Here is an 18,273-nt window from a genome sequence, read left to right as displayed (position 1 = left end):
GCTCTACATCAATGTCACAAAAAAAGGAAGGGTGGTTAAACATTCTGGTATGCCATATACTCCCAGTTAACTTTTTGTTGTGTAGTTTCCTTCATATATGAACTTTTGTGTAATCGCGCCTTCAGAAATTAAGGTTTTGTGTTGTGTACTAATAGTTCTCTCTTGTATCTGAGTAAGTTAAGCGACATAATGTTCTAAATTTGTTTGACTCAAATACGTTTTGCGTTATATCAACACTGTATTAAAATAGCCTTGCTAAACCGTGAACCAGAAAACCTCAAAACTTATGAGTGGTATTGCACTTTCAAAAGATCCCCAACACTTTGAACAAGACAAATAGAAACTGGATTATTGACAGCTTCGACTAATATCGACACTTCAATCAAATTCGTTATAGGTAATTCATCTCCATGAGGAAAAGGTGTCCCTTTCTTTCTTAGTTATACACTGCGCAACTTAGCAACTATCTCTTGCAACTTCCTATGTTAGTTCATCCGAGACGCGTTCATAGATGGCATTTAGTTCAGCCTCAGAGTAAATTTGCTTCAAAGTAGTGAAGAACTGCACTCGGTTTTTGCCCTCCACTTTATACCTCTTTAGTCTTAGTTGTTGGCCAGTTGTACGAGGGAAATGATAGCCCACGACTCCAAACGGAAGTCGAGGACTTAGCCAAATAATGTCATGAGTGAACGGGATATCATACTTGTTAGGATTGTCTCTATACCAATATGCTAACACAATATCCCTTGGTGCATACCACCAATTAATTGTAGATTTGGGAAAGTTTACAATTAACCTGCAAATCATTTGAGCCAACATGTGGTCGCTAAATTTGTTTGCGACCACAAGCATGCTCAACCCTTTGTGAGTGTAATCCTCGAGTTCTAGTATTGATTCACGTTCATTATGTTGCCCAATACAAAGTTGTACAAGCTTTGGATACTCTTTTTCCAACTCGTGAGTGGTGAATACTCTAAACAAACGAATAAGCCCTACAATGGACAATTCCCGGAGTTCAGAAGTATCAAACAATTCGCTTACACTGTAATGGAATTCTTCGGGTTGGATATGATGTATGTAGAGCTTGTGCAATTTGAAATTGAGACGGTGCAGGAGCTTTGAATACTCCTCGACAACGATCGTCAAAGATGTTAAAAACTGAAAATGATCTAAGCAGTTCCAGCCGCTCTCGTGAAAAATAATAATACTGAGCGATGTCTTAGAGGTCTGTGACATTACAAGTTCTAGTATACGACATGGTGTGGACGTGATCTCAGCAGCAAAGGTTTGTTTGTCGTGAAAAAACCGCGAAAGATGCATGAATTCGGATTGCGTGGTAGTCATGACGTCTGCAGGAACATCATTGTGGAAAGCCAGAATGATCTCAAAAAGCTTAATGGATTTGAAATAATCCAATGTACGTATCAGAAGCTCCCTGTCAAAGTCCTTGAAAAGAATGTGTTCAATCTTTTCCTCTACACTCATTTGAGAAAAGTACTTTTCGAAGTTGTCACTTGATATTACAGTGTACAGGTTTACCTTTAAGTTGTTAAGATTCCTATGATATTTGAATTTCTGGTATTGCTCTCCCTCATATGCTGACACTTCACGTACATATATATTTCGATATAATTTCGGCTTTGCAATAAAGTAAAGCTTGGAATGTAAAGGGGCAAGTGACAATGCTTGATACTGGTTGATGTGGCGAAACACCTCCTCTAATATCCCAAAAGGTAAATCAATTAAACAAGACATTCGAGCTGGTAAGTGTATCGATGTTTTGAGCTGGTGAAGCTTTTCTCTTTTTAAATACGAATTTTTTGGGTTCCAGAGATACCCTCCACTTTCCTACTTTTAAAGAACTTTCGGTAGCGCTCTAGCTGCAAAAAAAGTGTAACTATCTTAGAGTGAGATCGCCAATCTTCGTAGAGAGACGATGGTTGGCGATTGAAGAAACGCTGTGTCTAGGCATAGAAAGTGTACTCTCTCCAATTTGAATCAAATATGTGAAGGTCGGGTTCAATAGTACGTAGCAGCCACAATAAAAAACTCTATAGGTGTGGTTGTAATCATATGTATTCTATACACTTTCTATAACCAGTAGCTCTTAAAATTTCAACTACAGCTTCCCTCTACTTGTTTACTAATCCAGCTTCCACGCACAACGCACGATACATGGATGTCCCATCCTTCAACAAATTGACAGGAGAGTCGAACTCCTTCACCTCACCTTTATCAAGAACCAATACTTTATCACTATCAGATATGGCCTCCAATCGGTGTGCAATTGTCAAAATTGTCTTGTCTTTGAACTCAGTTCTGATTGTGTTTTGGACTATTCTATCAGTTTCAACATCGATCGAGGCAGTTGCCTCATCCAAGACCAAAACGTTTGATTTGTTTAATAAAGCCCTTGCCAATGAAAGCAATTGACGCTGTCCCGCTGATAGGTTAGACCCACCTTCGAAAATCATTGAAGCAAGTCCTACTCTGTCTTCATCACCATGTTTGCTAACTAATTGCTCAACATGATCTTTTAAGTGAGCTAATCTCAAAACATCCCATAATTCTTCGTCAGTGTGCTTATTCAAGGGGTCTAAGTTGTCACGCACGGTTCCTTCAACAACATTTGAGTCTTGAGGTATGATGTTCAACAGGCTGCGCAAATCATAGAGTCCAAGTTTATCGGTAGCTTCTGAATCAAGCTCAATATGACCAGAAGTTGCTTCGACAATACGAAATAATGCCATTGTCAAGGTTGACTTTCCAGCACCAGTTCTGCCAACAACACCAATCTTTTCACGCAGTTTGATACTAAGGTTGATGTCTTTCAACACTGGTTCAAGATCCTGCCTGTATTTTGTGTAGTAATGTTTGAACTGTATCTCACCTTTGCTTGGCCACTTGCTTGGTGGTCGATACTTGACAATTTCAGCTGCCTCTGGCGTCAATCCACAATACTCAATCACTCTTTCCAATGATACGGATCTCGTTTCAATGTCTGCCCAGCCTCGGATAATCATACTGAGAGCATTGCTGATACTTAATGCATTCACCAACACAAATCCAACCAATCCAGAACTCAATTCGTGCGATGTGCCCAATGTTGCTAAAATGAGCAACGATGAGGAGTAAAGGATGACAGCTGATATTGTTTGCAACCTCATTGACAACCACCGATTGCACGACAACATTGTATACTGTACTCTAATAAACTTGTTGGTTATTTTGTCATTGAGTCTGGAAAATTTTCTGTCTTGCCCAAATGCTCGAATTGTTTCTACACCATTGACGGATTCCAGCAAGTGTGAAAACAACGGACTCCTACAAGTACTCACCAACCTCTTGAGCTCGCGTGTTGATGGAATGTAGTACACCCTGATTCGATTGAAAATCGCCAAGAGTATTAGAATCACCACAATCATGATGGGGAGATTAAACACCACCACTGAAAGAACACCAATTGCAAGCAAACCGTAGTCAATAACCGCCAAGATCGACCAAATAAGCTGCTGATCAACAACATTCATATCATCAGCAAACCGGTTCAAGATTCGACCTATTGGCGTTGTTTCAAAAAATTGCATCGGGCTGCGCAAAACAGATTTTGCCATTTTGTCGTGGAAATATCTCGATCCACGGATAACGCAGTAGCTCCACATGATCAGAGCAGCAGCAAGCATACACGCGGCACCTGTAATACCTGTCGCGGCATACACAGCTAGGTAAAACAGGACGCGCGTATTGCTCCCTTTGTTGAGGTTAATTTCTGACCAGTATTTGAGGATGTAATTGGCACCAATATTGCAAGTTACATTTACAGCGTAGATAAGCACATACAAAATGATCATGGGGAAGTTGCAAGCTTTAAAGTATTCGAGGTAAACGCTCAACTTGACATGACCCTTGGCTCTTGTCTCTCGGGAAGGGCCCAGTTTGTCTGCACTCTTGCCTTCCTCAACACTTTTAGTTGATACAACACTGGACCTTCTACGGGTATCCTCTTCGTGTTCTACGTCACCGCTGTGCTCGTTGATGAGTCTAGCTAGTTCCAACCCTTGTGCCATGACTTTTTTGTAACTTCCTCCTTCTGCAACCACGCCATCTTGTAACAACACCATCCCCTGAGAGTATCGCAAAACATTGATTGCATTTGTTGCCAAGATGACGGTCTTGTCAGAAAGTAACCCTCGGATCACATCTCGTATGATGCTTTTTCCAACATGTGCATCAACAGCAGAAAGTACATCATCTAATAAGTAGATGTCGGCTCTAGAGTATACAGCTCGAGCTAATGAGATTCTCGCTTTCTGTCCGCCGCTCAATGCAATCCCCTTTTCACCAACCATTGTGGCGTCACCTTCGGGCAAGATCTCCAAATCAATGGCCAACTGGCATGCAGCTACAACTTTGTTGTAAAACCGGTCATCAAACTGTTTGCCAAATAGAATATTTTCCCGGACCGTTGCATTTTGAATCCATGGTTGTTGCGCACAATAAGCAATAGATCCGTTCACTGAAACCGAACCTTTAGAAATTGGTACTTCTCCTAGTATTGCTTTAATGAGTGCTGTTTTGCCGGTACCTACTTTGCCAACAATGCATGTGAGTTGGCCACTTTTGGCATTGAAGTCTATGTTTGATAAAGCTATATTCTCGCTATCCCATGAAAACGTCGCGTCTTTTATAGATACTGTTACATCATTAGGCAACACTGGATTGTCCAATCTAATCACCTTCGATTCATTCTCCTTCATGGAAAAAAACTTGTCCAATCTTTTAAAACAATTGGATGCCTCTACTATTGCAACAATGGCATCAGGTAGTTGCATGATGGGTTCAGTCAAGAAATCAAACAATGACAATGCTGGGAAAATGATGGATGGGATGAGAGAGATGTTGGTGAGTTTGACAAAGGAGATTAAACAGGCGATGGTTATTGCAAACGGGATGGTGTTCCATAAAAACATAGAGAATGCATTAAAATGGCCTATTCGTTTTGCCATCACCAATTCTTTATCGTTTCTGATCCCAAAGAGTCGTTTCAACATTGGTTGTTCCCAAGCATAAAGTTTGATGCTTTTAATTGACTGTAAAATCTCTGAAGTCAACTTTAATCGCTCGTCTCTGATTTTCATATTCTTCTTGACAAGCCCTGAAATTGATGTGCTGATTTTGCTGCTCAATGGAATAAGAACCACTGCCGTGGCAAATCCAAACAATGCGGAAACCCCAAGCAACCTATACAATGCCCAAATACCGACAATTATTCTAAATGGTAAATTCACCACAAATGCATACATTGCCAACTGCGAAATCTTGGTGACATCAACAGCCAAGTTGTTGATAATTTCTCCACTGTTTTTGTTTTTTCTAGCTTCTGCTGATAGGTTGATGGCTTTTTGATAAACAAAAGTGCCTAATGACGAGTACACTTGAGATCTAATGCGGAAATGAATAGACGCAAACCGGTTCATTGAAGTGTATTTACCCACCGAGCAAAGAAAAATAGCGGTTGCAATGGCGAATCCCACAACTGGAGATTTCCGGTCTTCATTGCCAAAGTAGACGATAAATTGTTGCAACAAAAAAGCTTGTCCCAAGTTTGAAGCAATTGCAATCCATTCCATGAATAGCATCAAAAGGAAGCTGGAAGAGTGCAAGGCAAGGTACACCCTGAATAATGATTTCTTCCCACGACGTTCCTTATTCCATTTATCGAGAGTTTTTCCATATGTGTACTGGCAGTTCTGATCATAATGCAAGGGAGGCGTTCCTTCCGGGTCAATTGTCTGGTTTTCATAAATGCTTTTTATAGTAGGGTCCAACCATCTGAATGTAATCTCTGACCAAAAGTTGTGCACTGTTTCAATGCGCCAATCATTCAATTCGTAGTATTGTTTTAGCTCCAGACTGGGGGAAAACAACCCCACTTCAAACACTAAAACTAACATTGCATTCAAAGCAAGGCCCACTTCGGCAGTCTGCAGTGGCAAATTATGGTTAAAGATTTTAACACTGGAAAAGTTGTCTTGTAATGAGACCATAACCATGAAGATGACTTGGACGAACCAATACAATGATGGTGCAGACAATGGGACCACACTTCTTGTTGGCTCAATAACTTGCAATGGCAAAATCATTCCTCCAAGTAAGAGCACATTGGCAAGCAATGAGTTCAATAGCAATCCCAGACCTGAAAAGCTCAACACCAAAACAGCATACAAAGCTAGCTGGGTCACTACCAAGTTTAATTTGAGTAGCTGAAAAATCCCAACGCTTTCCGATTTGAAGGGATGCCCAAAGCTGTACTTGATTTTGAATGGCCCGTAATAGTTTCGGAACAAAAGGAGGTACAATTGACTCAATGAAAAAATAGCAAGCGCGATGGTGGCAGATATTGAAACAGTGGCCACAAAGCACGGGTTTAGCGAGTTGCTGCTCAGTTCGTCAATGAGTGGATCTCTTATAGAGAACCTACAGGACATCGTTGGATGAGTGATGGTTCCGGACGGGACATTTTTTTCATACGGCACGAAAATTGTGGCTTTTTAATTATGATCTCGACCTACAAAATCTTAAGCGCGGTTGCATTGACTGAGACTAGATTTTGCTGAGATACGACAATTCAAGGGAGTGAAGTTAAGACTCAAGAGAAGTGCCGTGTATGTAAACCCGGTTGTCATTCCCGACTCTAAGTATTGTTACATGATAAAGTCTAATTCATGATGTGAGCGCACAGTTCTATTAATCTTGATAACTTCTTGTAGGTTAAAGGCGTTTAAAGAATTACCCACTGGAGCTGCCAAATCTGGCTGCTAAATCCAAACTTCATTTTGAGCTTCCACAATTGAGGCCATATCGACTTTATCTTTTCAAAATTTGGGGAAATTTCCGCGCAAAAAGCTTTCATATCTCGACTTTTACTAGCAAACAATGAGATCCGCAATGGTTAGTGTTCCATAGAGTTACATGAAAATTATTAGAGATCCCACTACTACAATTTTGATAAGTTGATTATTATTGATATTTATTTGAAACTAGTTAACTAAATAAGACTTCGTTTAAGCAGCAATTAATTGTTGGACGGCAGTAATAACTACTTCGAACGAGCTCTAACTGCTCTTCTCTTACGCTTGAGTCTTCTGACTCTTTTCTTTCTCCACTTATCTCTCATAGTGGCACTTATGAATATTAATTTCTAATGAGGAATGAATAAGAAAGGAAAAGAAGGGGGAATGGTTGGTGCCCGCAAAAGTTGACATTGCTGAAAAATTTATACTCCGGCTGCCTCAAGAGAAACAACGGTGCGTAAAAAAAAATTTAAGAGAAAGTGTGCAAGTCACGTGCGCAAAGTCAGGGCAACTTGGAAAATTTATTGAATTTACCATTTGGACTACAAAAGTATTACCTACAATGGTGCTACAACAACGTTTGATTCTATTCTCGTTTAGCTAATATGAACTGTAAGTGTTGGTTTTATCGGATAATGGCTTCTTTTTCTGCTTCTTTGCCTCTTTTGCTTCCCTTTCCTGCTTTATCTTCTTCAGTCAAAGCTTAATCTCCGATGATGGTTTAGCATCATCATCGATCTTAAACACTCGAAATTGGAATTAATTTTTCGTAAACTTTTCCAATTGCTCAATGCGGGCTTTTAAGTTATCTATTCTCTTATGCTGCTGTTTAATATTTTGCTTGTCAAGCAATACGGAGTTGTTTTCTTTTCGTTTTTTGGCTTGAATATTTCTTTCAGTTGACACCGAACAATCCTCCTGGTAAATCACCCCTGGGACCCCATTTATACATAATTTCGTATTCAAAGAATTAGGTAGTGGTGCATTTTTATCAATAACGAGGTCAGTTTTCCTCGTTAGCTCGGGATTGATCGAAAACCATTTATTTATCAACTGACCACAGCACAAACTTTCCAAAACCGCTCAAAGCGTTCTCCTTTTTCATATTCTCCGTTCTAGAGGTAGATCAAAGCTCTATGAACTCATCTTTTGGCACAATGAGTTTCTTTTCTTGGACAAAATAATTGAAAAGAATGCCCCTATAACGATCCTTAATAGGTTTGAAGACAAAATCGTTCTAGGGTTGCATCAAATGCAGACTATGGGCTGGCACGTAAACCAGGATCACTCTGGCTTTATCTAGGAGCAGTTTGAGCGTGTCGTTGTAATGTGTGAAGTAATTATCCATGATCAAAATTCGGTACCCCTCAGAATTTTTTGAGGGACATATATGTTCCTCTCCCAGTTCCGAAAGGTGCCCGCAGTAACCCAACCTCTCTATGTTACGGCGTAAACCCCTTCTGTGCTGTTGTCGGTTGAAATTTGATTGCTCACAAGCGTTTTACTCTTGGAGTTTTTAACCTTTTTCCGTCGGCAGAAGTTGCTTTCATAACAGTGATTATGTCCTTGATATCACCGTTCATTGTATACTTGCCATTTTTCTGACTATCCCTAAGAACTTTTCTTTTTCCAGTTTGGTGTTACAAGACACCTGCTTCGTTTATATTACGTTGCGACTTTATACTGCTTTATAACATCAATATAATATTCGAAAAAAACTTGAATACCAGATAAAGAGACCCGGTAAATTCTATTCTGCGCTGTCAGTTTTGCTGATAACATACTTATCCATGGAGATTTTTCAATCACTTAATATGGCCAGTTATGTCCTAGGTGTGGCTCATAACCAAAAGCTTTCAAAATTTCCTCCCAAACCCTACGTTGATAAACCTTCGTGCCCAACATCTGCGGGTTGTGCCTGTCTGAGAAAGAAAATATCCAGCTTTCCTGATAGTTTCTGAGTACTTTCGTGAGCTTGATTACATGTTGAACCTCCATTCAATCAACACTTCAATACTGATTCATATCTTTCATGATGACTCGCAATTTTTTGTTTATTTGGGTCGGTTTGAAACTTGTATTGGATAACAACCAATTTCAACCTTTTCTCCGGCTCTGCTTTCTCCTCTGCTTCCTTTCTTTTTTTCTGGAGGGTGGCTTTATTGAGGGCGTGAGAGAGAATTATTAATTGGGCCCATGTGTTTTGCTTATCTATTTTTTTTGCGCAACTTCCTGGGAATGCGTTGCGAATTAACGTCTTCATTTGCATGCGATTAGAATTGAAACTTATTTAAACAATTGAAACCCCCTAAATTACACTGTTTTTATTTTTCTACTGTACAACAACAATGATTGAAGGTAGTTCAAATTCTGCTTCAAAAGGAGAAGCACCAAAAATGTATTATTGCTGAAGCTGATGACAATGAGATGAAAAACTCACCAAAACTGATTACCGAAGTTGAAATTGAGGCTGCTACTGAAGCTGAAGCCAATGATGAGGATGATGATGAATTGAGGGTATATTATTCTTTGAAGATGAAGCTAAACAGGCAGGGCCATTTACTTTGGAGGAATGTGTTGAGATTGTAAAAGATGCTGCAGTGAAAGCTGCTATTCCCATTGAGGAGGAGAATGCATCAGACAACAAGGAGAGAAACAATAGGGCTGGTATCGCTTAGCACGACAAGGAAGAATTACCAGCTGACGAGAAAATGGATTGCAGGGCTCGTATCGCCGATCACGACGGCAAGATTGTGTCAAGCTTTCGAATTGCGTTTAGAGGTATCATGAGAGAAGTTTCGAGCTTGGACCTTACTCGTCCAAAAACGCTCAACTGCAAGGAGTGGGCCAACTACGTAAACCGAGTTGTGCGATGTTTTGGTGAATCTTTGGGCAATCTAAAATTCGGAGAGTTCACCGTCCATTATAACAGATTGCAGGACAAACTGAATAGAAAGCTATTCATTCAAGTCATGAAGGATCAATTATATATTCGTCTTACTCGGTTTAAACCCAATCTTATCCCCTATTTGTCAGTTAAAAAGGAATGCACATCAACTTAGACGATTTGATTAATGTTTTCAGTGGATGCAATGAGATATCGATTCTGCATGCGTTGTATCTGTTCTTCCGAGAAGTTGGGGACTTTGAATTGATGGATCCCTCAATTTCAAACAGAGGTGAGTTTTGGACCGAAATGAGAAAAAAAAAAAAAAAGACGGCAAGATGATACGCTTGATAATTTCAAATATGACGTCGTTTGCCGTGATTATCATTACTTTTTTGCCTTTAATTGCATTCGACATGACGCGATCAAGACAGAAAAGTTTTTGAACCTCCTCATAGACTTTTACTCCAATCATCAATTGGTGCTCCGATCACATTACCACAAGCTACTACGTTTGGACGTGCACTCAGTGATACGACCAAGCCAGAGAAGAACTATCTCTCATTTTGGTTGATGTGATGAAAGAGGGTTTTGATTCGTTAGCCGTGATAGAAAGAAGCAATAAAGGCAACTCTTATCAGAATCGTTCAAATGAAAGAAATAAGAGAATTAAAGGTCGAGCTAGGTATTTACGAGGTTAGCTTTCCACAAGTTTTTCTTTGTTTCAATTCTAGGGAGTTTTTTTTTTTCATTTTTCTTATCTACGAAGATGGTTTTTCTTTAATTCTAAAGTAGTTTACTTGTTTATTTGCGTGTTTTAATTCTAAATTAATCTAAATGCTTTTGAGCTTCTTGATCCTTCTTCTCCTTCTCCTTCTTCAATTGTTTCCTTGTTTGCATCAACGCTTTGGTCAAATCATCTTTGACGTGATTTTCAAGGGACAATTTCGTAACGAGTAAATCTATAATCTCGGGAGTGAGTAGAATTTCCTCCTCTTCGGTGTTGCCATACGCTTCATCTATTTGGGGAAGCTCGACAAATCTAATATGCGATGCGTTGTTTTCTAATAAATAATCCAAATGGTTGATGCCTAATAATGCCTTAATATGGCAATATAACCTATAAGCAAGGTAGAACCCAGGGACATTGGGAACTACTGGCACCAACGCAAATGGCAATGTCAAAGGAATGCCAATAGCGCAAAGGATTGCTCCATTCTTGTGTTTTTTGTAATTGTCTGTTCTGAAATGGGTGAGCTCAGTGAGGATTTTGGAGGGCGACTGCTGCTTGGCGTGGTACAATGGAATCGGCTTCAACTGAGAATCAGGAATGTTCAACTGTTTGATGTCGGATTGATGTACAAATCCATGGCTATCCTTTTCCAATGGTTTCACCAAGTGTAAACTCTCTTCATTGATTTCTCTAATCATTGCTTGCTTGTTGGGGAAAGACCTGAGACAGTTTTCCTCATACGGTATCGTTGCAAGCAACTTGCGAGTCCATTCAACAATCTTGACATTGACGGTGAGTTTGGAAGATGCTAACTTGTTCCAACCTTTTGTTGCAATGTTGACAGCTTTGGTTTCAACTTTTGTGATCAACGGTGCATGGCTTTGGAGAAGAGGTCGATGGTTGCAGTAGATAAATGATCTTGATGCTGTTAGCGGGATCGAGATGACGTAGATGGAGTTCTTGTCTGGGAGCTTCATTAGGGAGGAATTAGTTGTCGTTAGATTGCTAAATTGAGATGGCAAAAATTAGGGGTCCGGGGTAATAGTGGAGTAGGGGGAAGAATATAGTCTGCAGCAAGCAATTCAAAACACTGTCAATTGTCAAAACAGTCTAAATAGTCAAGCAACGCTATTGTCAAGCTCTGTCTTTGCTCTGTCTTTGCTTTGTCTTTGCTTTGTCTTTGCTCTGCCTTGCTCTGCCTTAAGCCTGGCAATTTCATCATAACGCTACCAATGTAAACAAGAATAACAAATAATTCAATTGCTCCAAGCTCTTCCTTCCACAAGCTTCCCTCCTCCACAAGCTTCCCTCCTCCACAAGCTTCCCTCCTCCACAAGCTTCCCTACTCCACTAGTCCCTCTTCATGACTGACTCGGATAACACTTCTACACCTCCTACTACCCAATCAAATGCGTCACCACGCAATCGTCTTGATCCTTTCAAAAACACCAATGTTCAAACTTATAGCCACCGACCAAATGTGTTTCCAGTGTATGTGCTAGATACAGTGTCGAAAGCAGAGACTGCGCATAGAGGGGAACCCCGAAAGGAGACATTTCCCGATCCATATGGAACAGATATCAACGGCAGCTGGTTTCAATTCAAGAAATCTTTATTTTATCCAACTACATATCCTCTGGAAAGAGTCGAGATTGATGAGAAATATCTAGATGAATACAGTTTGAATGGATCTTGGGGCGGTGATGCTCGACTCAAGGAAGAATTTACAGAATACCAGCAACTTAAAGATGCCAACAAACATCGAAGCTTGCTCAATCTATTCATGAGAACAAAAGACCCTGGTGAAAACGATACAAAAGTGCGTTCTACAGCTGGGTATTGGATGGGAGAAAACCGATCCCAATTGAAACCAGCATTTAGGAAATTTTTCATGCAAAATCCCTTGTTACCGTTGACATTGAGGATATTGACCTTGATTTTTTGTGCCATTGCCTTGGCATTGGCTTGCAGTATTTTTGTATTTTCAAAAGACACTTATGATGGGTCCAAAGTTGGTCAAAAGGCGAGTACAATCATGGCCATTGTCGTGCAAACATGCGCCTTGGTGTATGTGGTTTACATTGCCTACGACGAGTATTCAGGAAAACCATTAGGGTTACGTGATCCAATTGGCAAGTTCAGACTAGTCATGTTGGACTTGTTATTCATCATTTTTTCCTCAGCAAACTTGTCGCTAGCATTTGATACATTGTATGATGACGAATGGGTGTGTGAAATCTACAACAACCCGCATGGGATTGACAATAACGCGTTCCCAGTAATCTCATCCATCTGTCGTCGACAAAAGGGACTAGCATCGTTTTTATTTGTTGTGCTAGTAACTTGGGTGTTGACATTTACAATTAGTTTAGTACGAGTGATTGATAGAGTTAATGTGTAGAAAAAAAACACACAGCAGATACATCAATGTATATTTTTTTTGGGCAACTACAACTCTTCCCACCACGACCTTTTTCTAGTTATGTCCACATTACCAGCATTCACCGACCTCAATGCCACTTGGGCATTCATCCAACCAGGGTTGGAGTTTATACTTGGTGCGCAGAATGATCAAGGTGTCACCTCGACAATGTACATGAATTGCTACACTGCTGTGTACAATTATTGTGTCAACAAATCAAGACGTGGTCTGACATCAGTGGCAAATAGCACTGAAAACAACTCTTACTCTCTAGCAGGGGCAGAGATTTACAACAAATTGGAAACGTACTTGGTGCAGTTTATACGTAATTTAAGGAAAACCCCCAATGAATCGTTTTTGGAGTTTTATGTTCGCCGCTGGACGAGATTCACCATTGGGGCAGTATACATGAACAACGTGTTTGATTATATGAACAGATACTGGGTGCAAAAGGAGAGATCGGATGGGAGAAAGGATGTGTTTGATGTTAATACATTGTCGTTGATCAAGTGGCGAAACGAAATGTTTCAACCTAATGCTGACGTTTTGATTGAACAGGTGTTGGATTTGATTGAAAAACAGAGAAATCATTTGATTGTGGATACGAATTTAATCTCGAGTGCTATCAAGTCATTGGTTTATTTGAGTATTGATATTCAGGATTTGAAAAAACCAAACTTAATTATATATGTTAATTCTTTCGAGAAACCCTTTTTGGATGCAACAATGAGCTACTATACAAAGGAGAGTTCTGAGTATTTGACAAACCACAATGTTGTTGATTATATGAAGAAATGTGAGACGAGATTGGCAGAGGAGATTTCCCGATCAAACACGTTTTTAGAAGATCATTCGAAAAAGGCATTTGTAAGCATCCTCAATCAAGCAATGATTGAAAACCACGCTTCGGAAATGTACGATCAGTTTATTGTATTGCTTGAGCAGAACCAGATTGATCACATTCAACGAATGTATAAGCTCTTGATGAGGGTGCCAAAGACTTTGGACCCATTGGCATCAGCATTGGAGGAATACATCAAAAAGGAGGCCAATGCAGCTATTGAAAAAATCAAGAACGAAGCAGATGCCGGTGAAGGGAAGAAGAAAGGCGGAGTTGAACCGAAGAACTACATCAACACATTGATTGCAATTTATAACCAATTTAATGACATTGTGATACAAGCTTTCAGCAAGGATACAAAGTTTATCAGGTCGTTGGACAATGCCTGTCGTCATTTTGTCAACAACAATGCCATTGCTGTTCCCAAACCTCGAGCTGCATGCAAAACGCCAGAATATTTGGCTAAATATGCCGATGGGTTCCTCAAAAGTAATGCCAAAGATGCTGATATTGTTGATATGAATGCCGACAATTTGATGATTGTTTTTAAATTCATCAATGATAAAGACACATTTGAAGAGCATTATCGACGCTCTTTGGCAAAGAGATTGATTAATGGTACTTGCAAGTCGGATGAATTGGAGGAGAGTGTTATTCACAGATTGCAAGAGGAAAACTCAATCGAGTACACTTCCAAGATGACAAAGATGTTTTCCGATATGAAGGCGTCGGAGGATTTAAAGTCAAAAGTGAAGGAATCAGATCAATTTGTAAAGGAGTTCAACCCATTGGTTCTTGCCCAGAGTATGTGGCCATTTCGTCATGTTGCTGATTATGATTTAAAAGTGGCACCTGAACTTGAAGCACCACTTGCCAACTTGAAACAAGTTTACGCCACTCAACATCAAGGGAGAAAGTTACAATGGTTGTTTAACCACGGTAGAGCTGAGGTTAAAGCCAATCTTTCCAAAAAGGGGAAACCACCATTCCAATTTCAAGTTAGTAATGTTCAGTTGATGATATTGATGGCGTTTAATAAGAAATCTAGCTACACGTACAACGAATTGTATGACATTGTTGGTTGCAACAAAATAGTGTTTGATAACCATCTCAATCCCCTCATCAAATTCAAATTAGTTGAGTCTAGTAATGAGAACCTAGCTAATGCCACTTTAAAGATTGTCGAATACTACAACTCCAAAAAAGTAAAAGTCAACTTCATCAGCGGTATCAAATCTGTCGACGTTAAGCAAGAGGAAGAGGACGCCACAAGGGAAATTGTTGCCGCTAGACAAACCTACATACAAGCCACCATTGTTAGAATTATGAAGAGTAGAAAAGATTTGGGAAACACTGAATTGTTGAATCAAGTTATGGAGGCAGCTCTGACAAGGTTCACCACTAGAGTACTCGATATAAAGAAGCTGATTGATACATTGATTGAGAAGGAGTATATACGTAGAGAGGGAGATAAATATGTCTATATAAGTTGAGTACACACGAAGAAGATAAAAGAAAAAAAAAAAAAAAAGTAAAGCTCTACAGCCTACTCTATCAATGGACAACAACTCCAAAACCCATTACTTCTTACAACCAAAGAAGAAGAGTATTGAGGACAACAAATTTCATCAATCTGTTCAAGTTCATGACTCAAAAACACCATTTGTATCATTGTTCAATGGGAAAGAGCCAATTGCAAATGTTCAATTTAGATTCAATTTATATCAAAGAATATGGGCCAGTCAGTTGGAAAAAATTCACTCGATTTTGAATAGCGCCAATGATGAGCTATTTAACAACTTGATCAAGTTTATCAATGAGCCATTGAGTTCGAAATTATCCATTGGTTATGTTCAACTAACTTCGAATAATGCAAATAATTTACGTATATTGAATGAGTTTTACGACCACACCAACAACTACAACTTGATAAAATTGAATTCTAAAAACTGTCAACATATAAAGGGGACATTGAGGGAGATTATTCGCCAATTTGGTGAACGCAACAAGTTGGAAGGTGATTATTTGGGCTATGACTTGGAGGTTTTGCAAGATTGGTACGCCATGGGTAATGAAACAAGGACAGTTATTGTAATTGAAGATACCAATTTGTTCAGCACCCAATTGTTAAATCAACTAATCAAGTTTCTTCAAGCAATTCATATACCGGTGAAATTGTTACTTGCATTGTCTTGTGATACAGTATCCTCATGGGTCAACAACAACTTGAGAAACGACTTGCGATTGAATTTGGAAGGGTATAGGTTCAAAAGTAACGACAACAAGAGCTTGGGATATATCATTTTGAACAATTTGTTTCTCACGCCAGAGCTAACCGATGACAATCCATTGCTAATCAACAACACACTAAGCACCATCATTCTCAATCGTTTTGAAAATTCAAACAATTCAATTGACGCATTAATTTCCGAGATTAAATTGTGCTACATGATTTTCTTCTACCAGCTGCCATTGTCGATTCTTATTGCAAAATTTGACTCGTCAAGTTTGTATATCGATGCATTGAGGAAAACGCCATCTTTTAAACGGCATATGGAGATTAAACTACTGCAAAAGGACCCAATTGTCAAGGAAATGCTTGAAGATGATGATAAAGTGGCAATGTTGTTTCACGAGTGCAAAAAGCAATACCAAAAGCACAAATTAGCAGTGATGAATTCCATAAACGTGGTGTATCAATTACACCCAAACAAACCAATGGAAAAATTTCACCTATACAAATTACTTGTCAATAACAAATTGTTCAACTCAAAATACTTTCACGAATGTCTTGATTTTTCAAAGTATTCAGATGAAGTCGTGAGTCGTATTGTGTTGCACTTGACTGATGACTGCCACGAGTCTATTGGCAACATCAATGACACATATCTCATTGAATTAAAGAAGAACTTGTCTAAAGATAACATCACGTCTGCATTGGAAGCCTACTTCGAGAACCCAATTTTGACCACACCACTCGAATATATGGTGTTTAACGAAATTTTCTCCCTCAATGGAGGAATAATCCATGCCAAATTTGACAAACAGCCTCTATTTGAGGAAAACTTTGAAAACCTCATGATCAACCTCCTTCGTCCTAATTTGCGACAAACTATTGAGGTGAGCCTAGACAATTATGAGTTGTACTTGGCAAACCCATTAATTTGCAAGGAGCATCCACTAGATGGTCAGCCACTACTCTGCGCAATGTTTAGCGTTTACAAAGAAGCACCAGCATCAATCAACTTGTGCGACTTTTATCAAGCCTTCGCGGCATCGTTGAATAAGCCGGCCGATATTGATGACGATGAATGGAAAGTGGTCACTTACTCCTGGTTTGTGCAAAACTGCTTCGAGCTCATGCATATGGGAATCTTACAAATGAAAAGAACAAGCGAATACCTCGAAAAGGCAATTTGGAAAGGTGTATAAAGAAAATAAAAAAATACTTAATCCTGTTTCTGTTTTTGCGATGCTGCCTCTTCTTTCAACCGATCTGCTTCCTCTTGCGCTTCAGCCTGTTTTTCCAAATCAGCGTCGCCTAAATCAGGGCTGGGTAATTTATTCAGTGATTTGTACAAATCACTTAATGAATCACTGGCTTTATTTGTGTATGTTTTGACTTGATTGATGACATTTTCATGATGACCAGCAAGCGACGTGATTATAAGTAAAAGACCAAACATGGCAACTATCACCAAGATCACCAATCTTTGCGTCTTGAACATTCTATTTGATATTTGAGTTGAGTTAGCCCTCATTTTGATGTGTGGGGGGAGAAGAGGAAGTTATCGATAATTTGGTTCATTTGTCGTTCGTTTTGTTGCCTTTTATCGGGAACTCGGGTATAGCGCTACCGAATTTTTTGCGGCCGAGATTGAGGACAAAGGGTTGCAATAGTATACTTTGTGATTCATTTTGTCGAGTGTTGTATGAAAAGGAACAATCCTAAGTAGTTATTATACAGAATTGGCATATGCAAACTATTCGAGGAAGTATTTAAAGCTGCTTCTTGATACAAGAATCAGTAAAAACCAATAAAACCACAAAACATTAATATAAATTTTTAAAAAAAAAACATATATAGCAAGAACTCAAACATTCAAATTGTTGTCATCAATGGATACATGGTCACTAGCATCTTGAAAAGCAGAAGATTGGACCAATTGAAGTATATGATGACCCAAGTTTGCATTTTGATTGAGCCCGACAATTTGTTTCGTATTCAAAATATCTGATACCACAAACTTGATAAAAAGTGGAATGTCTTTATTTTTCAAAATGTTTCGAGCCTGGTGCTTTTCCTTAAGTTCGACAAAAGACCTGTCCTTCGTGTGCTTTGGTATCACATCCAATTACACCATATCAGGAACAACTCTTTTCCACTGATGAAAAATATGCAACCCGGCTGTGTCTCTATCAGTGACACTTAAAATTCGGGCCTTATACCTTGTGACTAAGCGACAAACTTTGGATAGTAACTCATGAGAAGGGAACCCCTCTGAAGATATTGTAAAAAAAGTGGCGTTCTGTCCC

At 39.3% G+C, this 18,273-nt stretch overlaps 7 protein-coding genes across 7 annotated transcripts; 3 read left to right on the top strand and 4 right to left on the bottom strand. All coding sequences in view use genetic code 12, as the record gives it.

Annotated features, from left to right (window-relative positions):
* Positions 1-480: 480 nt before the first annotated feature.
* On the bottom strand, positions 481-1,755 carry CPAR2_503270 (uncharacterized protein; the record flags this gene model as incomplete). The annotated part of the gene is made up of 1 exon (XM_036810760.1): positions 481-1,755. One exon carries the CDS (start codon positions 1,753-1,755, stop codon positions 481-483), a length of 1,275 nt encoding a protein of 424 aa, XP_036667265.1.
* A 377-nt stretch (positions 1,756-2,132) lies between these two features.
* Positions 2,133-6,488, bottom strand: CPAR2_503260 (uncharacterized protein; the record flags this gene model as incomplete). Its single annotated transcript, XM_036810759.1, has 1 exon — positions 2,133-6,488. The coding sequence occupies one exon, from the start codon at positions 6,486-6,488 to the stop codon at positions 2,133-2,135; it is 4,356 nt and encodes a 1,451-aa protein (XP_036667264.1).
* A 4,081-nt stretch (positions 6,489-10,569) lies between these two features.
* On the bottom strand, positions 10,570-11,451 carry CPAR2_503250 (uncharacterized protein; the record flags this gene model as incomplete). The annotated part of the gene is made up of 1 exon (XM_036810758.1): positions 10,570-11,451. One exon carries the CDS (start codon positions 11,449-11,451, stop codon positions 10,570-10,572), a length of 882 nt encoding a protein of 293 aa, XP_036667263.1.
* A 386-nt stretch (positions 11,452-11,837) lies between these two features.
* On the top strand, positions 11,838-12,875 carry CPAR2_503240 (uncharacterized protein; the record flags this gene model as incomplete). Its single annotated transcript, XM_036810757.1, has 1 exon — positions 11,838-12,875. One exon carries the CDS (start codon positions 11,838-11,840, stop codon positions 12,873-12,875), a length of 1,038 nt encoding a protein of 345 aa, XP_036667262.1.
* Positions 12,876-12,956: 81 nt separating this feature from the next.
* Positions 12,957-15,230, top strand: CDC53 (cullin; the record flags this gene model as incomplete). Its single annotated transcript, XM_036810755.1, has 1 exon — positions 12,957-15,230. The coding sequence occupies one exon, from the start codon at positions 12,957-12,959 to the stop codon at positions 15,228-15,230; it is 2,274 nt and encodes a 757-aa protein (XP_036667261.1).
* A 64-nt stretch (positions 15,231-15,294) lies between these two features.
* ORC3 (origin recognition complex subunit 3) lies at positions 15,295-17,169 on the top strand (the record flags this gene model as incomplete). Its single annotated transcript, XM_036810754.1, has 1 exon — positions 15,295-17,169. The coding sequence occupies one exon, from the start codon at positions 15,295-15,297 to the stop codon at positions 17,167-17,169; it is 1,875 nt and encodes a 624-aa protein (XP_036667260.1).
* A 17-nt stretch (positions 17,170-17,186) lies between these two features.
* Positions 17,187-17,498, bottom strand: CPAR2_503210 (uncharacterized protein; the record flags this gene model as incomplete). Its single annotated transcript, XM_036810753.1, has 1 exon — positions 17,187-17,498. One exon carries the CDS (start codon positions 17,496-17,498, stop codon positions 17,187-17,189), a length of 312 nt encoding a protein of 103 aa, XP_036667259.1.
* Positions 17,499-18,273: the final 775 nt, after the last annotated feature.

This window comes from Candida parapsilosis, contig 006139 (assembly GCF_000182765.1).
Source record: "Candida parapsilosis strain CDC317 annotated contig 006139".
NCBI classification, from domain to species: domain Eukaryota; kingdom Fungi; phylum Ascomycota; class Pichiomycetes; order Serinales; family Debaryomycetaceae; genus Lodderomyces; species Lodderomyces parapsilosis.
Note: the sequence above shows the minus strand (reverse complement) of the source record. Positions and strands in the feature narration are given on the sequence as shown.